The sequence below is a fragment of the Buteo buteo genome, chromosome 6 (genome assembly GCF_964188355.1).
Source record: "Buteo buteo chromosome 6, bButBut1.hap1.1, whole genome shotgun sequence".
Classification (NCBI taxonomy): Eukaryota; Metazoa; Chordata; class Aves; order Accipitriformes; family Accipitridae; genus Buteo; species Buteo buteo.
The window spans coordinates 5,121,320-5,140,982 of NC_134176.1; the positions used below are offsets into that span (position 1 = coordinate 5,121,320).

The 19,663-nt window shown below is 43.1% G+C and overlaps 1 protein-coding gene across 12 annotated transcripts in view; it reads left to right on the forward strand.

The window, feature by feature from the left end:
* The window catches only part of KTN1 (kinectin 1), a 78,816-nt gene extending 59,359 nt beyond the window's left edge, over positions 1 to 19,457 (forward strand). For 5 of the 12 annotated variants that reach the window (XM_075029524.1, XM_075029527.1, XM_075029526.1 and 2 more), the window contains 13 exons: positions 703 to 793; positions 2,849 to 2,935; positions 4,774 to 4,863; positions 6,014 to 6,094; positions 6,537 to 6,626; positions 6,716 to 6,808; positions 8,154 to 8,225; positions 8,688 to 8,771; positions 8,966 to 9,049; positions 11,382 to 11,465; positions 12,823 to 12,915; positions 17,648 to 17,771; positions 18,953 to 19,457. In XM_075029524.1, the coding sequence (XP_074885625.1) occupies positions 703 to 793; positions 2,849 to 2,935; positions 4,774 to 4,863; positions 6,014 to 6,094; positions 6,537 to 6,626; positions 6,716 to 6,808; positions 8,154 to 8,225; positions 8,688 to 8,771; positions 8,966 to 9,049; positions 11,382 to 11,465; positions 12,823 to 12,915; positions 17,648 to 17,771; positions 18,953 to 18,957 (1,078 nt within the window). In that variant the 3' untranslated portion in view covers positions 18,958 to 19,457. The remainder of the gene's footprint in view (positions 1 to 702; positions 794 to 2,848; positions 2,936 to 4,773; positions 4,864 to 6,013; positions 6,095 to 6,536; positions 6,627 to 6,715; positions 6,809 to 8,153; positions 8,226 to 8,687; positions 8,772 to 8,965; positions 9,050 to 11,381; positions 11,466 to 12,822; positions 12,916 to 17,647; positions 17,772 to 18,952) is intronic. The other 7 variants (XM_075029529.1, XM_075029533.1, XM_075029534.1 and 4 more) reach the window with 3 other exon arrangements.
* The last annotated feature ends 206 nt before the right edge of the window (positions 19,458 to 19,663 follow it).

Sequence of the window (19,663 nt, forward strand, 5' to 3'; positions counted from 1 at the left end):
CACAACGTAAGCAAGCCACGATTGTATTAATTTTAAATGCATGCCAGCTCAGCTGTATGTCTGAAGAGTTAAATGTTGGTGTTTCAAGCAAAAGTGACAGGCTTTTTTCTTGGAACTTCATCTTTGTAGAGTGTGGTTCATATTATAAAATTGTCTGGTGGAAATCTCTTCCCAGGGAAAATCTCAGGGGTAAAAGTGTGTTATAACGTAGAGCTGAAGTGCACTAAAGAACTATGTGGAAGCTAATGCCATACCAGCTTATATTGTGCTACACAAATTGCCACTGTCATGCATCTTTGGCTGAATTATTTTTCTTTCAAGTTAAATGACTTAAATTATGGACTAGGTGCTTGAAGAAGAATGTTCTTATCCAGCAGGCAGTGTCTGTTTTGTGGTGTTGTACTAGCGTGGGCTGGGTGACTTATCCTTGTCTAATGTGTTGCCTTTCCATGGCCTCGATAAATGTGTGCAGATGCCTGTTGTAGGCAAACAACAGCTTTACAATGGGCTTTGCTCTGGCAGTCCGCAGTTCACAGAGCAGTAGGAAGCAAGCGGTACTGCCAAGTCAGCGAGAGTGGCTTTTCAAAGAGAGTCTGTTGCTGGAAGGGAAGGCAAGTTAGTGTATGTGAAAGGGTGTCAGCGCTTCACTTGAAATTTCTTAAATGTCTCCTGACTTGTTTATGATTCTTTTTGCTAATTCAGGGTTGCAGGGAAAGAGAAGGAAATCGCCAGTCTCCAAAATGAGCTCACCTCTCAGAGAAATGCTTTTGAGCAACAGAGGAAAAAGAACAACGTAAGGAAATTCTTCTCCCCACTCCCCAAACCCCAAAGAACAACCAAACCTGTGTGCATAGCACTCCTTGATCCCTAGGCATTCTGCTGAGAACATGTTTCTGACAGTTGTCTGCCCTATTGTGTCCCCTGGATGCTCCTCTCCTCTTTTCTTGGGAGGTGACTAAGCATACCTTACTTTACTGCTCAGAGTTTTGTCAGCTCTCTGACAAGTTGCTGATTTGATGAGAGGGAGTAGACTTGCTGGGGGACACATCCTGCAGCAAGTTCTTAGACTTGGATTCAAGCCTTCTTAGTCCTGTTCAGAAACACGTCCTTTGCTAAGGGAAGAAGAGGGAGTTTGGGGAGGGAGGGTGGGAGGATGAAAGGTGCTGTGCTCTGACAGAGTTATGGTCCTCGTATGTGGACATGGGAGGAGGCATTACCTTCAGGGCACTCAGACCTGGCTCTTCCCATTCCTAAGAGTGACTAATCCTGATCTCCTGAAGGAGGTGAAGGACGGTGAGCCTTCCTTTAGAGCAGCCACTGATGGTGCAGCGCAGGTTGGTTGTGGGTGGACGTAAAGATTGTATCTTCTATCACAGAACTGTGAAGTTACCTCCTTGTAATACATTACCTGTGTAGGGCAAGAGAACAGCATCTTTTAAGTTACATGGAAGAAAGTTGTTAAAATACAGGGGTTTTAGTTCACCTGTCTCCTTGATAGTCTATAAAGTCCGATTAATACTGTGCAATAAGGTTTGTTACTTAAAAGTGGGACAATATAAGGAAGGTGCACAAGGGAAATAGTGGGAATGTGAGCTTTTGAGCAAGTAGTGTTGCTTAAGAGCTGAAATAAAGTAGGGGAAAAGTGGCTGGGTAGTATCAGAAGACAAATGAGCTGGAATGTTAGAACATATGCATGCCTGTTTCCTGGGGAACTGCAAGGTCTAAGTACCCTTGGTGGTGCAGGCAGAAATCTGGCTGCTGCTAAAGGCAGACCACGGCTGTAGGTCCCAGCTTTCCGCATTGCAATTTTATCCAATCTTGTTTTTATGTCCTGTGAAACAGCCCTTAGGATAGCAGACAAATAGAAGTAGTAAAGTAAAACTAGTGTAGGTAGACGCTAGGATTTGGATGCCACTTTGTGTGGTGAATTAAAAAAACCACAGCCTTTCAAAAATAGCCCTTTGCTAAAACAGATTGCTCTGAGGGTTGGAAAAAAAATTAAAATAAATCCCAAGCACTGTAATCTCCTCCCCACAAGGCCCGCCATCCTTCCTAGATAAGAGCTGCGAGGCTCTTAAGAGCTCTCAGCCTCCTAACTGAGCTTGCATGTTGACATCTTGTGGAGTACACGTTTGATGACCTCGCCAAGAAAGATGCAGGAGCGCAGCACGGCACGGTGGTGTTTCCACGCGGATCTGGGGTGTGCTCGCCACTGGCGAAATCCCAAAACCTCCCAGGAGGGCTGGTGAGCAGCAGACCAGTTTTTTTTGGGTACAGTGGAGAGCGCTGCGTGGGTAAATGCTGCAAACCAAGGCCCTGAGCTTTGTGTTTATAAAATCAGCCCTGGCGTAGTAGGTTTGGGCTGAGGCCCAAGGATCTACGTAGCTAGATCTGGTGGCAAGATCAGGGGCATAAATGTGTACACCTCCATGTATACTCGGGTCCATGCTGGGTTCTGCAATGCGACATGCCTAACACTCTGTTGTGTAATCTGTGGTTTGGTGTCTGTGTTCCTCACTACTTTTGAAAACTTCCCTCTTTCTTCTTACAAGTGCAGTCAAAGTGTGGGGTCGCTGTAGCGATACGCTCTGCAGTAACACTTGGATCAGTTTTGGACATGGGGGCAGGTTGGGCAGAAATTGGCATTTTTTTCCCCTTTTCATTCAAACTCTTTGAACATCACACTTGTTTTTGCTAGTGTATGTCATCTTACCCGGCAAAATCATCTTGCAGTAACCAGCATTTAAATGCAAATGGTGGAATGTAATGCAAAATATATCTCTGAATTAAAAGCGGAAACAGTTTGAATATTGGCTGAACTGAAATCATTCTTTCTAAAAATGATTAGGACCTTCGGGAGAAAAACTGGAAAGCAATGGAAGCATTGGCATCAACTGAAAAATTGCTGCAGGACAAAGTGAACAAGACTGCCAAGGTTGTAATGTTAACTGCTAGAAATGATGCGTTAAGCTAGAAGCAGATCTGCAGCTGGTTTTTAAATGAAATGGAGGCATTTAACTTTTACTGCAATTTAAATATAATCTGTTCTGAGTGATCATTCATATACTCTCACCTCTGCTTCTTCCTGTTGTCTTCAGGTTTCTTTTATTTTTTTTTTTTTTAATCCTTATTTTGTGGGCATGCTGATTTTTGATTTCTGTTTGCATAATTGTTAGAGCTGTTGTGAATCACTTTTTCTTTGTGGGGAGCTCTAGAACAAAAACTGTGCTGGTGAGCAACCTGCTTTCATCTACTGGGCTTTCACTGTGCTTGAATAAATTTATTGGACCTGTGAAGAACTAGAACTAGATTATTATTTAAAAACCTGGGAACTTCTCAGGAAAATGGTGTCACCACAGCTGTGAATTTCTTCCTTGATAGCATATGAAGCTTGACAGGTCCCATCAGAGCCAATGTTCAAAATTATATGGGACGTGAATTGCTCTGAAAGGAGCTTGCATTTGCTATGAGCCTGATTTGTTCTTAATTGTCACTATCCAGATTTCAAAAAAAGCATCAAAATAACTTTAAAAACACGAGTCGGGTAGCTAGAAGCAGAGGAGCCTCCAGTTTGGGATTGTGCGTCTGTGTTTTGGAGATGTTTCTGCTCTTTGCTCGGCCCCGTGTTCAGAGAACTTGTGTACCTGCTTTTGCTGTGTGCTAACGCTTGCCTGCTTTCTCTTGCAGTCAGAAGACTTCATCAAACAGCCATTTGCCACTTTTCGGTGGTTTCTAAATTGCTGAAAACTAACACTCTTAGCACAACTTCACGACCTAATGTCTCCTGTCCTTTTCTGTCTCCGAATCTCAACCTATTAATGCCACCGATCTCTTGCAGCAGAGGAACCCAGAGCAGCAAGGCGCAGTAACACTGATGTGAAAGAAAAAAACAAACCCAAATATTAGTGAAGGATTTTTGCTGAAAGCTGCCTTCTGCACAGGGTTTCAGGCTTTCTGTGTTTAAACTTATACGGGAGCCTGAGTGTCGTATGGCTAAATTAAACCAATCTGCCACAAGCACAGCAAGCAAATGTCCTGTGGCTGGTCTGCTTTTAATGTTAAATAAATGGAACGATGGATCTGTGGTGCCCTTGGCTCTGTGTATTTATATTTGCAGAGCAATGACAAAGAAAACCTGGAGATTGTCACACAGCTCTAATAATTATTTCCCATTGCATCCAGGCTTGGGGAAGGAGGATGTAAGGGTCTCCCTCTTGAGTACTTAAAAGTAATATTTAGAAGATACGGTCTTGCTTTCTTGGCCTGGTTCAAATGTGCATTAACACAAAGTTTCCTTTTGACTTTAATTCTCTGTTTTTGATGTGGTGATGTAAATTTATGGTGATGTTTTTTTCCCACCTAAAATTGTTTAAAATAAGTATGGATTTATAAAATACTGTTGATTGACCAAACTTCTTGTTTTTGAGATCACTCAACTTGAGTGGCAGGGTTGGTGTGATCTGTAGATGCAGTTACTCAGCACAGTGTAGTTTGTGTTGTGAACAAGTGAATGATGGTGTAATTTCTGTACAATCAGGCTAGGTTGGAGGAGAACTTAAAAGCTTAAGCACGAACAAATGTGAAGGCCAAATTCTGAAGCTATTCAGTGTCAATTTTTGAAGCAATTTAGTGGCAATTTCGGAAACTATAGCGCCTTTCTCACTTGAAAAATGACCTTCTGGGTTCATCTAGTTATTCTAGGCATAGAAGAGGCTATTGCCAGGTCTGTGGAGTGTGTTGCCCAATTTCACATGAGCCTTTCTCTTGGTTTAGGAGAAGCAGCAGCATTTGGAAGCTGCCGAGGTGGAGACGCGTGAACTACTGCAGAAGCTCTTCCCTAAAGTCTCTCTTCCTTCTAACGTGGTAAGAGAATGGATTCTTCCTACCCTATTGCTGGGGGCCAGGGAGCTGTGGTCCTGCTGCGCTGGGCAGTACAGAGCGCTTCCCTGCAGTCCCCTCTGCCGCAAGGTTTTTGTAGCGGGATGTGAGTGTCTTCTGCCGGTAATACCTGTACTTGCCAGCAGCAGAGAGGCAAAGCTGCAGGCAGTTACTTCAAGAAAAGTGTTAAAACAAAAAAAAAGTTATCATTATCTTGTGTGTGGTTTTTTTTTTTTTTTTTTTTTTTACTGCCCCAACATCTGATTCATCTGCCTGTGTTATCTTGCGTCTAACTGAGATAGTAAATTTTCAGGGGCGGATAAGGTCTGCTGCATGTTTGCTTACTGTCTGGCACAATGAGGATCCATATCTTCCCCAGCAGCTGTGCAGATAACAGCTGGCCTCCCTTTCCGGAGGGGCTGCACTGCCTCAGTGCCAGTTAATGTGGTTCAGTAGGGTTTGTTTTGTTCTGAAAGTTCCTTTGAAAACCACTGATTTCCAATTTTATTTTCTTGGTGGCTTTCAGTTGTTTGCAAGGGAAGTGCACTGGGTTCATGTGGTTTAGATAGCGTGAATGATGTGAAGCGAGGCTGGAAAAATGGGGTCTGTGTTTCATTTGTAATGTCTAGAGGTTTTGAACATTCATGTTTAAAATTATTCTCAAATGTTCTAAAGTTGGTCTCCTGATGAACTAGAAATAGTCTTTAAAAAGACTGATTCTTCTGTAAGGTTATAAAGCAGTCTTCCTAGTGAGGTCCTTAGAATTACATAGCAAGTGTCTGCTTTAACTGCTCAGGGATTTTGGAAAATATTCCCTTAAGTCTTCAAGTAGTTCTTGTAGAACCCTGACACTTGCATGGAGACCTCTGTCACCCAGTTGTATTTGAGCACTTCCAAGCCCCCGTGAACTGTGTGTGTCTCATAACCTTGTGCTCCTGGATTGCTGCCCGTCGACTGTCAGCTCGGCTTGGCTGCGTGTGGTACTAGCTGAACAACTGCTGTCAGGCTGTGTGTTAGCTCTGGGGAATTAGGGGACTGAAACACTGCTCTGTAAGCCTGCAGTTGGGAGGCAAATGTCCTGAAGATAGATTTATTGAGGTTATTCTCAGCTTTAACCGAATGTATTTCCCAACAGAGCCACAGTGAATGGATATGTGGGTTTGAAAAGATGGCTAAAGAATACTTGAGAGAGGCTTCGGGATCCCAAGACGTCAAGGTAGGCATGAATGGTGGACAGCTTCCTTGTGTGTGGCGTAGGATATTTTCCAGTATAAATCTTCCAAATTGTGCTCTGGATTGTGAAGTTCAAATTGGTAGAACAGGTGACAAGAAAATTGTTTTATGGATATTTGCATCTTTGAAAAGCACCTTGTGGAGTTGTGAAAACATTCATGAAATTCAAAAATCCCTGCTCCTTTTTTCAAGTAATTGTTTTTTTTCAGGCAATTCAGAATTACTGCAGTAACTCACATAAAGTTTGTGATTGAGTATTGAGAGTTGTAGGTAAACGTTGCTCTTGCTGTTGTCTTCGCCTGGGTTGGAAAGACAGACCTGCCAATTTGAATGATACCAGCTTGCTTGTTGAAATACGATAAATAATAGAACTCGAATCCATCAGCTGAGATGTGACTCTTCTGGTCCATTTTCTCCTTTGCCAGGCTATGGAGCAGAAGTTGAAGGAGGCCGAGGAAATGCACATATTGCTGCAACTGGAGTGCGAGAAATACAAATCGGTTCTAGCAGAGACGGTAAGCGGGATGCCCAGTTGCCTGTGCCTTGTGATGTTGCAAGCTGCCTTTCTTCTGCTGTAGGCTTTCAAACCCCACTGTCTTTTTAGGAGGGGATTTTACAAAGGCTACAAAGGAGTGTGGAAGAGGAAGAAAGCAAATGGAAGATAAAAGTTGAAGAATCACAGAAGGAACTTAAACAGGTATTTCTGAAGATCTGCTTTTTGCGGCAGCCAGGCAGTTTCTGCTTGAAGTCACAGAGGGTGTTCGAGCACTGTGAAGGCAGGTATAGAACAGCCCTGGCTGCCTGGTTTGATGTGTGTGCAGCCAGTGGATGAAAAAGGTGAAATCTACAACTAGTACAACAGGAATGATCCCTCCTTACAACAGTAGGATTTTTGGTGCTCTGATACTTAGTTTCATGCTAAGTGATTTTTTTTTTTTTTGAGGAACGTATTTCCATTTTAAAAAACTAAAAAGTGGAGGAATTGTTGATTTGTGTGGATATTCATGCTGCCATTTTTAGAGAAGCAGAAACAAATGAACTGCACAGGTATGAAGTCTTTGACCATTATGACAAGTCTGTGTCACAGTCCTTTGCAGTTGATGCAGGAGGCAGCCAAAGAGCACGTAGTAATATGAATGCTCACAGGGTAGGAAGCCAAAAATTCAGGAAAGTACATATGTCCCATTAATGTGACCAGGAATATGTATTTTTCTGATCCTGGCAACTCAGACTGTATTTCTGTTAAGCACCTGTTTTGTTTTTTTTTTTTTTCAAAGTCCATTTATGAACAGATACAGTCTCTTTGTGCTAAAATTTAAGTATCATATAAGCATAACATTTTTTTGGAAGCTGTTAAAATACTGCTTAATCCATTATGGTCAACTAATTACACTTGAAATTGCCTGCAAAGCTTTCCTTTTTAGGAAGGCTCTGTTGCTAGCAAAATTGGTAAGAAAAAAGCCTTTTATGTTTCTTTCCTAATCTAGAATTAAAGTAGGTCAAACTGCTTTTTTGAAAGAAATTACTTCTAAAATACTTCTGCTTAGTAAATTTGAGTGCCAGAGTATGAGCCTGGAGCAAACAGAGAGATGATTTATAAACATCTTGTTTGAGGGGCTTATAAAAGGCTGTCAGATCTTCAACTATAGATGTGCTACCATCTGCTGCACTTATGCAGCCTCTAATAAGGCTAAATATGCTGTGTTTGGCTACGTATAGCATGTGGATGGAGACAGTCTTCCCTGTCTAGGAAGGATATTTCCCTTACCATGGCATAATGGACAGCTGGCTTAGTCCTTATATTCCAAATCCTTCAGGCATCTAGGTGCTAAATATGTCAAAGAACTTCTTACGTTGGGAGGAAGTAGAAAACGTGTTCTAGAGGAGACTCAGTATATTGAATTGAGTGAGCATCTTTATTCAGTCACTGTGATTTCATCCTTAATATTTTTAAATCATAGAAGCAAGCTTGTGTGTATATGGAGAGTTTGTTGTAGACCAACCCAACTAAATGATCTATTTGTCTGTCTTGAAAACTGCAGATGCGTTCTTCAGTCATTTCTTTGGAGCACGAGGTAGAGAGGTTAAAGGAAGAAATCAAAGAAGTTGAAACTGTACGTGCAGATGTTTTTTTGTCTTTGAAGCTTTCTGTTACTTAAACATGATTTAGGCTTATGTTGTAAGTCTGAACTTCCTAGGACTTCTCTCCTGCAAGTAGTGCAGCCTGTGCTGCAGTTTAAACTGAATCTTTTGGCCAGTGTTTTTAAGAAGTAGAGAAGCTGGGTACCGGAAACTGTACTTTTTTGTTTTTTACTTCTGTACTTATCCACTGGGGCTTTTTCCTTGAGGGACCGAGCAGTTTACTGCTTGTTCATGGTCTTGGGCTTGATTCTTTTTCTTTTTATCTTTTTGAAGTGTAACAGTTTAAATCTGTGCTGTGCAATCACTGGATTTGGAATGCTCTCTAAATGTCATGGAATATTTGATAGAAATTTATAGCTAGTTCTAAATCAAGAAAATGATACTGCAAAAAAGCATTGAAAACATCTGTTTTAACTCTGTTTTTCTGTTTCTAGCTTAAAAAAGAGAGAGAACATTTGGAAAGTGAACTAGAAAAGGCAGAAATAGAACGATCTACTTATGTTTCAGAAGTCAGAGAGGTAAACATAATTGACCAAACTGTTATTTTTCTTTTGGTTACTAGTTGGCTGGCAAACTAATCTAATGCTTAGCCCCCGTGGCTGAGGAGTTTATATGCTTGTGACCTTAGGGTAGAGCGACACACTAATAACTGAGCAGAAGAAAAGTGGGCATCCTAAGGAGACAAATCCTAAAACTCTAAACTTCATTTCAGCTCAAAGATCTGTTGACTGAATTGCAGAAAAAACTTGATGATTCATATTCTGAAGCAGTAAGACAGAATGAAGAGTTAAATTTGGTAAGAAGCTTGTTCTCTGCTGGGCACAAAGTAGGCTCCCAGCATACTTATGAAGCGGAGACTTATTTCAAATCCTGTCTGTTCTGCTAACCTCTTCAGCTTGATATTTTTGTCCATTGCAATCATTTATGTAGTCTGACTTTTACAATTTGTCTCTTTCTCTGCTCCTAACAATAGCATGTCTGGTTCTTAAGACTTTTTCCAAAGTCTGTAAGACTTTCATTTCTGAAACTTCTTGAGAATCAGTGTTTTACGGTGTAGATACACGCAACAGCAAATATAATGTCATTGGAGCAACAAAAGTTGTGCTCTTGTCCTTTTAACTTGAGGATTATTCTCTGGTTGTTTTTTTCCAAAGCTTTTAGGATGCAACTGTGGTATCTGTGCTCTGACTGTGCAGAGCCTTTTCCATCCTCCTCTGTATGTAGAGAAATTGGCCAAAACCAATGTTAGGTTAATTCAGAGTATCCAGCCATTCAGCAGCTGGCATCCTGATATGGCTGAATAGCTGCTGTGCTGGCTTGGTGCATGCACTGTGTTACAGCGCGTTTGGCTAGAAATGCTCTCCAGCCAGTAATGCTCCTGTACCAGGTTTTCTCAAGAAGGGAGTTGGATTGACCGAGGGCAGGCCTATATGCCCAAAGATGCATGGTTTTGCAGTTTGAGCCCTTCCACTTCTCACTTGTTTCAGTGATGTGTTTTTTAAGGCTGCAGGAGCAGTCACATCTTTCCTCTGCTTGTGTTTGAACAGTGCTTTCTTGCTTTTGAGCCAGAATTGGGGAAGGTTGTCTCTGTCACCACATCTTTGTTGAGTTTTAGAGTGGTTGATGGGACAACCTGTCACTGCAGGCTGAGCTGCTGATCTCTAGTTGATTTAAAAAAAACTCACCACAGTAACAGTCTGTGTAAGTTAATAGTATGCTTGGCAAGTCTAGTACAGCATTGCTTAGCATCCTGCCTCGGCAACCAAAGCCTCTTGTTTTGAAAGCAAGGGAAATGGGAATTGAATGCATATCTTGGAGTTAATCAGTAAATGCCAACCTCTTGAATATAAGAGGCAACAATCTCTTATGTCTGTAGCAACAAAAGCTCAAAAAGCTGAGCTCCGTGCTAGGGCAGCTTGACTGCAATCTGATGATGCTGTGCTGGTAGGAGCATGAACTACCTTCATGCAAACAGCTCAGGAATGCTGTCCAGTGTATATGAGGGGTTTTTTTTGCAGTAGGCAGGAGGCTGAGGAATAGGAATGATGGGATTTCAAAATGCGTTTCCTGCTAATTTATAAGGCGAGCAAGGAGAGAAGCTGAGTCTGCAGAGGAGCTCAACAGTGCTTCCCCAAAATGTAGAAAACCAGCATCTGCCAGTCCAGGTGCTCCAAAGGGGGAAACCTTCCAAGGGTGAGACAAATACAAGGTGTGGGTTTGGAATCAGCGAGAATTCAGGGCTCTGAGTAGCCTATTGTTCACTTCTTTAATCCCCTGCTGGCTCCCAAGAAGATTGACAGCAGGAATAGTGAACATTAGCACAGTGCACTTCAGAGGCACAAATCCAACAAAATTGGCACTTGAGCTTCTTGTTAGCGCTCCTACTTGAGGCTCAAGCCTTAAGTGCTATGGCTGGTTCTGTATGCTGTGTTGAAGAGTGATCGAAATATTCTTTAAAAAAATGTTTATATCCTTTGGAAGGCTATAGTTTAAGGGCAGCCAGTACAAAGTATTCATCCCTCTTGACTGAAATGGTTTCACTTTTTTGGATTGAATCTAAACACAATCGACAACTTAATATACCCCTGTCAGTGATTCATGCCTTGATGTGACATTAACAGACTGGTTAAGTCAACATAGTTGTAGTAAGTGGCACTTTATTAAGATGACAAGTAGAGCTTTTTAGTTTATTCAGCAGTAAAGTGACTGTTTAGCCTGAATTAGGAAGATGACAATCTACGTTTTTGCGTATTTGCTGTGAATTAAGTTGAAGTCTGGGCTGACTTTTGTGATAAGAGTGCTGAAGAGGCTTATGTACTGTCACTATTGCTAATATTCCTACTGGCAGTATAATTTAAAAGTTGAAGCCACTTGTAATGAAGCTGATGCCAACCATGTCTTGTCTTCTGTAGTTTCCATTCTTTACATTTATCTTTACAGATGGAGTCTCTCTTCCTTGACTGTCCTTGTAAACCTCATCGTACATGTTGACTAATCCAGTATGTGCAATAATTGTTAGTAATCCTACTCCCGTTGCAGTCAGTGTGCACTGGGTTAATCCATGGGACAGACAGATGAAATCTGTGTGTGTGTGAGGGAAACTGATTTTCTTTGTTACTATTTTGCAGCTGAAAACACAGCTAAATGAAACACTATCAAAACTCAAAGTTGATCAAAACGAGAGACAGAAGGTAGCTGGTGACTTGCCCAAGGTAAGTAGAGACCCTTAACAGCTGCAGATCTAAATGTTATCAAAACCCTCAAGATCTGTAGTTTTGCAGTGCTGGAAAATGTTGCGATTTGAGTGGCTTGAGGAGACTGCCTGCCTGGTGGAGTGTCTTACTCCACTGGCTGGTTCCCTAAGTGACTAGGACTGTGGGTGTAAGAGCTCATGCAGGATACCTGCATGTCTGTTGTTAGTTGCATTTTTATCATTTCAACTCTGTTCAATTACCCTTCTTGAAAGAGTCTCTTGTTCATGATAATTTTATGCCAATGGGAACAAGTGATTATTTGGGGCTGACAAATAATTCTTTATTTAAAGAAACCCAGCCTAACAAAAAGCCTATCCCACAGGCATACACCCACACCACAGCCTGAAGCTTTTAAATCCAGTCTCAAATGGCAGTAGGTTACAAGGTGGTTTACAAGCCATCTGCCCATTTGCATGTGGTTACAAATTGTCTATAACCCAGGAGACTGCAAATCTTTAAAGTTAGCTCTACACAAGCTTGATGAGACAAGCAGGTGGGTTACCTCTGCTCTTCCTCAATGGCTGCTCTTGCAAGATGGATTGGAGCGGGAAATCTTTAAGCATGAGAGGTCTCAGTGCTGTTTGTCACCCCAGAAATGAACATCTCATGGGAGAACTGATAAATGGAGCCAAGAATAGCCTGCAGAATGGCTGAGCTCCGGCTCAAGGCCATGTAACACCTTGTTCCTTCTGCGGTAGATGCATAGTAAGGAAATTGGGCTGTATTCTAGCAGGACTGGAGTGGGGAGAGCTGTTGGCAGGGCGAGTCTTGTCCTGGGCCAGGGACAGATGATCACAATAGCACTGCCAGGAGGTGAGAAGGTAAAGGAGACCTACTGTAATAAGGTGTTTAAAACGCTTTGCTCAGGACAATTATGTTGGATGTTGACATATGAAGTGAACTGTGCTGATGTTCATGGTATATTCTATATAAACACAGATCTATGGTTAGGCTTTTGGAGACCTGCCTGTACTTGCACAAAAAAATTTGCTGCACAGGTTTTGCCTAACAACTTGACATGAGACTATTAAACCTTCCCTGTAGAATTGCTCTCAAATGCAGTCAGGCTGACATGCAACACGCTGATTGTAAGGAGACATGTCAATCTTGGCAAATGTGTTGGTCCCCTGAGCAAATCTGGCATAAAACAGATTTCCTCCTGAACAGTGATTTCCTGTGTCTCTTGTGCTCTTGGAGAGATGGGGGGTTTGCTTCTCAGCCTTTGCTAATTGTTGTGCCTCCTCTGTTTGTGGTTTTTTTTTCTTTCTTTCCTTCTTTCTTTTTTTCTTTCTTTCTTTCTTTCTCTCCCCTACAGGCCCAGGAGTCTTTGGCATCTCTTGAGAGAGAAATTGGAAAAGTTGTTGGGGATGCCAATGTTATTGAAAACAGCGATGTTTGCACAGAGTCGGTGAGTGTTTCTTTTTGAGCAACACAAATCTCATGCAAAGTATGAACTTTGGGAAGTGAAGTCCAGCAAAGGAACAGGACGTGTGCTGCTGATGGTAAATTAAGGCTTGATGAAAATTCCTGTCCTACAACTTGTCAGGGTCGTGTCCTGGAGCTGTATCCCCAAGGATGCATTGGGAGTTTTGCTGTCATCTGGATCGTGACCTATTTACCATGGCTCAAATATGCAAAGAGGAAAGGGAGAGATTCTGGACATGAGATCTGGGCTTCCAGTGGGTTGTTGGTTTGGTTTGGGCAAAAGTGGGAAGTTCCCCAGACTTGTCCCTTCAAGAAGGGAAGCTAAAAATAAATTCGCTGATAACTACATGAGCTTAAAATACTAACTGTTGGGTTGGCACTTGCTGACATCTGTAAGGCCAAAGAAAGAAGGCAGTCTTGCATGGCCTGTAACATGAAGGCAGAGAATGTCTTTTGCCAGAATGCTGACCCTTCTGGTCCTTTGCAGCTGTGGGCAAGAGCCTGTCCTTAGCCACTGGTAGGTGCCAGAATTCAACTTCAGCTGGTCCTGGCTCCTAGGTATTTGCTGCTGGACCACATCAAGGTCAGCACAACATCTTGCTAGCCTGAGCTTCAGTAAGCAACAGATGTGAGCAATGCCTTGTGCTGTTGGTGGGCAACTCTCCAGACTGATGATGTTTTTATATCCTCCAGTACTAGCATTGCAGTTACAAGGTCCGGAATTGGGTGGACTCTGGGGTGGCCTGTTTTCACACTTGCAGGTAACTCACCTGAGCCTGTGGGTTACTGTTAGCACAGATAATTGCTGAACTGCTTGTGTAGGTGGTACTCTGAGTCCTGGCCCTAAAAAGACACTACTTGTATGAGTAGTTGGGTCGTGGCTTTGTAACTGGGCTTTGCCATCTCTGGAAACAAGAGCTTTCACATCAGCTTCAACATAGCTTCAGAACAGCTTTCTGGAAGGCAATTGGGAAGGCGAAGGCTAAAGCAGGTGCCTTCCCAGCACCTTTTACACAGCTAAGTGGTGTCAATGGAACTCATTACGCATTTTCTTACGATGGGTAGAGTGGAAGGAAATGCTGTCGTCTGAGGGGGAGAAGAGCACTTGCCAATAGGACAAATAATATATTGACTCATTTTAGCTGCTGAAAGTAAGTAGCTTCATCAGCTGCAAGAGGAAGCTAGGAGTCTTCTAAGGAGTACTGTAGAAAAGTCTTTGCCTTTTTAGTAGTTATCAGAAATGAAATGGTTTTTCCAGGGTGATCAGTCATGGATACTGATCGACCCTTGCGCTGTGGGCTCAACCATGTCCGAGCCAGAGATGCTGCTGGGCCTGCGGGACCATGGATGTCCCAACCCTGTGAGCTGGTTTCCTAGGAGGAATGGTAGGTCTGCCGAGCCTTCGCCTGTATTGCCAGCCGGAGGCCAGTCACCGATGGTGACAATGGGATGCTCTGTCCCCCCTGTCTGCAGCAGGCTGGAGAAGAAAAGCCTTCCTCAAAGCAATGCCAAGCTGCTTGCTCTCTGCTATGCATTTGTGGCTTATCTAAGTGGTATATCAGAACACCGATGCCATCAGCCATGGCATTTTGTGGCTGGTGACACTGGTGAGCCCTCCTGAGCTGGACGTCGTTAGATGTGCCCTGTGGTGGCCTGAATATGCTAGTTTCATTTAATTGCTTTAGCCTTAACTTGTGTAACCCCTCTGGCTCATGCATTGCTCTGCTGTAGCTGCGTGGGCACGTCATGGAACTGTAACCAGGTTTCCTCCAGAATATCCATCGCTTTATTCTGAAGAGGAGTGTGGAAAAACAGTCCTAATAAACCTGTAATTAAGCCTTCATTAGTAAAAATACGTTAATTGTCTAAACAGCGCTCTTGACAGGTAGCCATTGGCAGAGGCTAGAATTAGAACATTTTCTTTTCCTTCCCTCAAGCCCTTTTTGCTGCTTTTTTTTTTTTGAGGGGAAAAAAAAAAAAGAAAAAGAAGCTGTCTCCCCAGAAGCCTAAAAGCCCAGCTTAAAATAGCTTTCAGATTAAAAAAGAAAGTCTTCCAGCCACTTCCACCTAGCAACAGTGTCTCTTTTTCTTTTTAAGAAGGACCTGAAAACACATGCTTAAAAATGAGTATATTTGTTCCTTCTGGGTACTGGAACCAACCCACAAAATTGAGAAATGATGCTTGCGTAAACCCTCAAACACATTCTGTGTGTTTTCTTTAGACTTCTTTTCTTTCTATTTAAAAATAGACCATTTGGTTTTCTTAATCGGCTTCCTTGTCACCTATGGGACTAGATGATGACTAAAGGGTGCCTTTTAGTATGCTTTAAGGAAGTAATTTATATTCAGCAGCTTGCTTAGGCAGCAAACTTTTTTTGAGGCTTATATGAAATCTAATGTGCTTTTTTCCCCCAAATCTCAGTGTAAAACACTCCGTCATTGAAAACTGGAAATGCCATCCATGTAAAGCACGGTGGAGGGGAATCTGTCAGTTCAGCACCTGTCTTAGCTACCGGGTCTGTGATTACAGGGGGTTCCCCACTACCGTCCTCTTCCTCTCTTCATCCCCATATCCCAAAGACATGCTTTCCCCTGAGCCATGGAGAGCATGGGGCTGGGGCATGGCAACGACTGCATAAGGCAATCTTGCACTCCTGGGTTAGCAGAAGCTGCAGCATGACTGTGCTGAGCCCAAATCCATTGGAACCTGGTCAAGATTGGCCCCAGGAGGGCTGGGGATGTGTCTATAATTCATGAGTAAACACTGCCTGAGATTATTGAAGTCACAAAACAGAAGGGAGAGGAGGCAAATCAGGGAGAGAAGAGCTTTTCCGAGATGAGGGCTGAGGGTGAACTGAAGGGCTCCTTCCTTCATTGCTTCTCATGATGGTTTCTATGCAAAGGCACATGCGCTTTCATACCCAGCACTGTCGGTCAGTGCTGTGATTCATTCATTTGCTGGGATGCTAATTGCATTTGCCTTTCCACTTTCATCATTCTGGTCTAGTGGAAGGTGTCCCTGCCCATGGCAGAGGGCTTGGAACTAGGTGATCTTTAAGGTCCCTTCCAACCCAAACCATTCTAGGATTCTATGATTAATCTGTATGAGATCGCTAAGTGAAGTCTCAGTCTTGACAGACCTGATTTTCTACTTTAATAAGGGTAAAATAGGTTAAGGCTACCCTAATACAAATTCCAAATGATTTTCTACAGTAGAAAAATGTTTACCGATTGCACTGGAGTAAGAGCTTTGCAATATATGGCTTTGTTCTCTTGCCTGAGCCCAGAGTAGTTTCTGTAATGGTGCAGGTGGTTGAGTTTGATTTACTACCCGCTCTGCGTTACAGCAAGTCTAGCGGCATTTCCAGCCAAATGGGAGCTGGGAAAGTGGCCCGCTCTGAACTCGCTCTAATTTCCCTGAAACTCTAGGGAGAGATTTGCAACAGCATTATGCATCAGTCTCATTCTGTTAGTAAAACCGCTTTCACTTGGAGTGGGGTTAGCCGATGCTGAGCACTTGCAAACACCTCTGTGCTCATGTTGAGAATTGGGTACTTCTGTATCATCGACACCAAGGCAGAGTTGCTTATTTTTAGCTGTTAAATGGGAAAGGAAAGCTGTTTTACAGGTTATCTGCACATCTGTATTATGAGCTGAATAAGGAGTAGTAATGTTTTTTACATTTGGATTTCTTTGTACGTCTCTGGAGGAGCTAATCAATAAAGGTAATAAAACAGGGATTATATCAGCGATAGCTCAGCAAGACTGACTTTGGGGAGGAGGGCAGGCAAGAGGGGAAGAGTCCATTTCGAGTTGTGACACTTCCCTATTAATAAACTGTTGAAATCCTTAAGGAAAAAAACCAAACAAAACCACTTTTGTTTAAAAAAGCAGGCTCAGCATTTTCATTTTGGTGCAAGAAACCAGTTTTCTAGCTCTTGGTAGCTTTCTTTTTCTCTGTGTTGACTGGTGCTTAAGACTGCTTGTCGGAGTGTTACTGGCAAGCAGGAATTTCCCAGGGGCTCGGAGCAGAGGGTGAACCTGTGGGATAGCTGGTGGGCAGCAGCCCATGTCCTGAGCCTGAACAGGAGCACTGGTGCTGTGGTGTGGGTGGGGAGAGGTGTGTATCTCCAGCCAGCTGTTTCAAGTGGTTTCACAGCTGGAGCTGCCTTGTGCTTGGGTATTACATACTGCTGAGGACATCATCCCACAGATCCTCATACAGAGCAAGTCCTTGGTGGTCCAGCAGCCTTGTTGTTACAGCTGCAGGGGTCAGAAGTCACGCGTCACGCTGGGCGCACTGTCACTGTGCTTAGCAGCCTGCGTTATAAACCATGTGCTCTCATCCGCATGGCATTTTCAGCCAGGCTTGTGGGGATGTGGGGTTAATAACTTCAGAGGCCGGATCAGCTGTGGTTACAAGCACAATTCCTGGAAGCAGCGAGTAAGTGGAGTCCTGGGCAGGCAGGGTGGGAGCCAGCGGTCAGCGATGCTCTCGCTGGTGTTCAGTGTGTGCAGGTGATTCCCTGGAACAGGAAACAGCTTCTTGACTTTGAACCATGTTCTCTTTAAATGTGGCCATAACCCTCTGACTTACAAGAATTGTTCCCATCTGTGCAAGGAGTTGTAATTTTATACAGAGGATCTAATTCTAGGCTTTCTTGGTAATTAGATTGTAAATGAGTTTTTAATGATTTTTTTTTTCCTTCTTCCAGGAATTGACTGATAAAAGACTAAATGTGGCGGTGAATCTTAACCAGGATGTAGGTCATCTCAAGAAGCTGCTCGTGTCAGTAAGCCAAATGCTGTCAAAGGGACGAGAACACTACCAGCTAGTAGGTAGGTGCGGCTGGTGGCCATCTAGTTGAACTGGTGGGTGGCTGTCAGGAAGGATACTGCTCTGTGATGGTGGGACCTTGTTCAGATTTAACAAGTCAAGTGTCAAAATCTGAGACTTTCTATGTGCAAATCATCAAAAGCTTCTAGTAGCCACTGGATTTGTTCCTCTCTGGGTCCATACTAAAATTAGCTGGGACTAATCTCGCATCCCCATGTCCCTCTAGGCTTGTAACTCTTTATCCTTCCCTTCCACTACCTGTTACTTCACGCAGCAGGTTTCCCCAAATTTTGTTTTCTCAGTGCCTGTGCCTTGTTTCCTCTGTCCCAGCTACACGAACAAAATGTCTATGCTTCCACACTCTAATTGCTTTGGGATGGAGGATATAAAGTAACCCACTGGGCTTTCACTGAGTTAGCAGCCATGGCTTGCTGTGGTCACAGGGATATGAGTATCTGAAGCATCAGTCTGGCATGAACTCTTTCTCCAATTATAGACACAGAAACAAGGCTTTTTTTTTTTTAATATACAGCCAACTTGGAAACCTGAGCCTTTGTGGTTGACTGCATCATGCTGGTCAACTTAAATGACCCAAAGTTAGCTAATGGTTGGGTAAACTCGAGACACCAAACTTTTTCTCAGGAAGCTGATGCAGCTTGTGAGCGTCTGCTAGATGCGCTGGGAGCTGGGGCTGAAGGCAGGTTGTGAACTGTTCGGTTTGGGAGGCAGCAAAGCCCTGGCACTGAACAAGCTGCTACAAGAAGTATCAGAACTCCCACTCATTGTGTCAGAACTCTCTCTCATCTACTGAGGATGGGGGCTTGTTTATTCCTAATTTAGACTTTTTTTTTTTTTCTGCTCCTGCCTCTGTAATACAGCATGGGCAGCAGAGCTGATCTTCAAGGGCTAGTAACAGGGTGTTCACGGCGGGGTGAGCCCGGTCCCGTAGGACAGGCTTGGTGCACTTGGGAGGAGGGTGCTACCTGCACCTTGGCCTCTGCTCTGGGAGGCTGTTCTTGCTCAGCCTCCACCGCCCTGGCTTGTTCCTCTGGGCTTCATCGTAGGCCGATGCTAACGAAGCGGCTGGCGTGAGCTGCTGAAGTGCTGGTGAGGCGCAGATTTGCTTGAACACTGCCCTTTGGAAACTGCTCGGCTGACGTGGTGTTTTGTGTTTCTCTTGCAGAATGAAGTCACGGGGGAATCGTTAATTTGAGGATAGCAGAAGGCATTGTATTATATTTTGCCAAATTAAAGCCTTATTTATGTTTTCACCCTTTCTACTTTGTCAGAAACACTGAACAGAGTTTTGTCTTTTCTAATCCTTGTTAGACTACTGATTTAAAGAAAAAAAACCAACTCTGTAGACACCTCCAGAGTTTAGTTTTATAATAAAAACAAACCTGTTTGGATAATTAGACCTTTACATTCCTGGAGAGACAGTAAACACATAATCTTTTATCTTGCTTTGCTCAATAAAACTTGTTCAGAAAACTCCAATGTGGTAAAGTCACCAATGGGATATAACATTTTAATACTGATGTTGTACACTGTTTTACTTAATTACATTTTTGGGATTAGCTGCCTCTGACTTCAACCTCAAGTAAACACTCCTTTTTTTTTTTTTTTTTTTTTGGTTGCTAATGTAATCAGTTTTTGTAATGGTGTCAGCGAATAAAGGGATGCTATTATTCAAGGTGTTCCTGCTTTCTTCTTTCAACTGAACATGCATGACTCAGGTGAGATTTCCACCTCTCCCCTCCCTGAAACGAGCATCAGGCTGCACTCAGTGTACTTGGTTTTGGGCAGAGGAGGAGGAACAAGCTTGAGAAGAGGAAAACTGGGGTGTTTGCAAACTTCAGAGTAAGTCTTCCTTTTAAAGAAAAGGTACTGAGGT